We start from the raw sequence: 1,340 nt of genomic DNA on the forward strand, positions 1-1,340 counted from the left end.
GAGGAAGACGTCCCGGCGATATTGCACCAGATCCACACGCTCATAGCCATCGACGTAAACGCCTTTTTTCACCCCCGAATGCAAATATTAAATTTCTTGACCATGTACTTTCCGGCAGCGTTACATGGTATTGAGGAGCGGGGTCAAATCTTAGACCTTCGCAGCAAATGTCAGTCTCAGTTTGTGCGTTTGCACCTTGGCTTACCTGGAGCGATGGTTGGGTTGAAAAATCTGAAAAGTTCTTCGACGACATCTTCAACTTGTGTAGGCGACGATAGGACTTTATCTGCAGAAAAATATCCACGTCTTCGATCAAGGAGCTGGTTTTGATATGCTTCCCGCGATAAATAACCTGGAACGATTTGACTAAGAGTACTGTAAGGTGGAGAAGTAGCAAATATGTAACGACTTGAATTTAGGACTCACGGGTACGGTACGACACAAGACTTCGCAAAACCCGCCGCCCATCGTCGAAGGCACCGTGCAAAAAAAAACGCCAAGTTCACAGCTAGCAGAATTGGCGGCAGCGGCCTTCAAGCGCCTAAACTGCATTCCAATCATGTTAAAATAACATGTCAGCGCTTTTAAACGTAGAAGGGTCACGTTGTCCGTGTGTTCCTTCTGGGCAGCGATAAGGTCGCACTTAATTGCAGCAAGGGTATCGTTTCCCGTAAGTTCGGTCTCCTCGTCGACCTCGTCTTCCTCCTCTTCTGGCTGCTCACCTTCTTTCAGTCCGTCATTTTCGTTGTCCTCTTCGTGTCGTAAGTGAACTGCAGCAAAATAGTATGCTATCTTCGCCGAGCCTTTCGCAACTTGCTTGTTTGCCGCTTGCTTCCGAAAGAACGCCGGCCTCGAGAGCCCGTTGAACACCGTGAGATGGCCGCTGGTTTCAATTCAACACGTTGGATTTCAGCTCCACCCGCGACTTTTTTTATAAGAAACTTGAACAGCTTCTGGACTTAATCCGCACGCAGTTCCCTGTGAGCCACGCGGTAAATTACCTTGTGCTCCTCGAATTTGCTGCCGATATTAAAATGACGATTCATGCAGCCTCAAGATCACACGTTCGGCGTTGTATACACTGGTCGCCGACAAATTGTTTCTCCTAGTGCTCCCGCCGCAGCCGCTGTTGGATGAGAAGGATGGATCTTCCAGCAGCGCTCTTCCACGCAGCAGCTCCATAAAGAGCGTCCTTATGCAGCGACGTCAGCATTTCACCAAGGCTAGCATCGTGCCACTTCATGATGTAGGCGGGCACGTCGTAATGCGGCCACGCTCTACTTAGCATACACCCTAGCACAGCGAGGAAGCGGTTTGCACCTGCTTCTCTTGCGTGCAGT

The 1,340-nt window shown here is 49.6% G+C and overlaps 1 protein-coding gene across 1 annotated transcript; it reads right to left on the reverse strand.

Moving 5' to 3' along the window:
- Window positions 1–366: 366 nt before the first annotated feature.
- Window positions 367–1,182, reverse strand: CCR75_005635 (uncharacterized protein; the record flags this gene model as incomplete). The annotated part of the gene is made up of 3 exons (XM_067963714.1): window positions 367–883; window positions 1,002–1,020; window positions 1,065–1,182. 3 exons carry the CDS (start codon window positions 1,180–1,182, stop codon window positions 367–369), a joined length of 654 nt encoding a protein of 217 aa, XP_067814406.1.
- Window positions 1,183–1,340: the final 158 nt, after the last annotated feature.

This window comes from Bremia lactucae (assembly GCF_004359215.1).
Source record: "Bremia lactucae strain SF5 chromosome Unknown BlacSF5_NotPlaced_200_SHOA01000120.1_2678225bp, whole genome shotgun sequence".
NCBI classification, from domain to species: Eukaryota; Oomycota; class Peronosporomycetes; order Peronosporales; family Peronosporaceae; genus Bremia; species Bremia lactucae.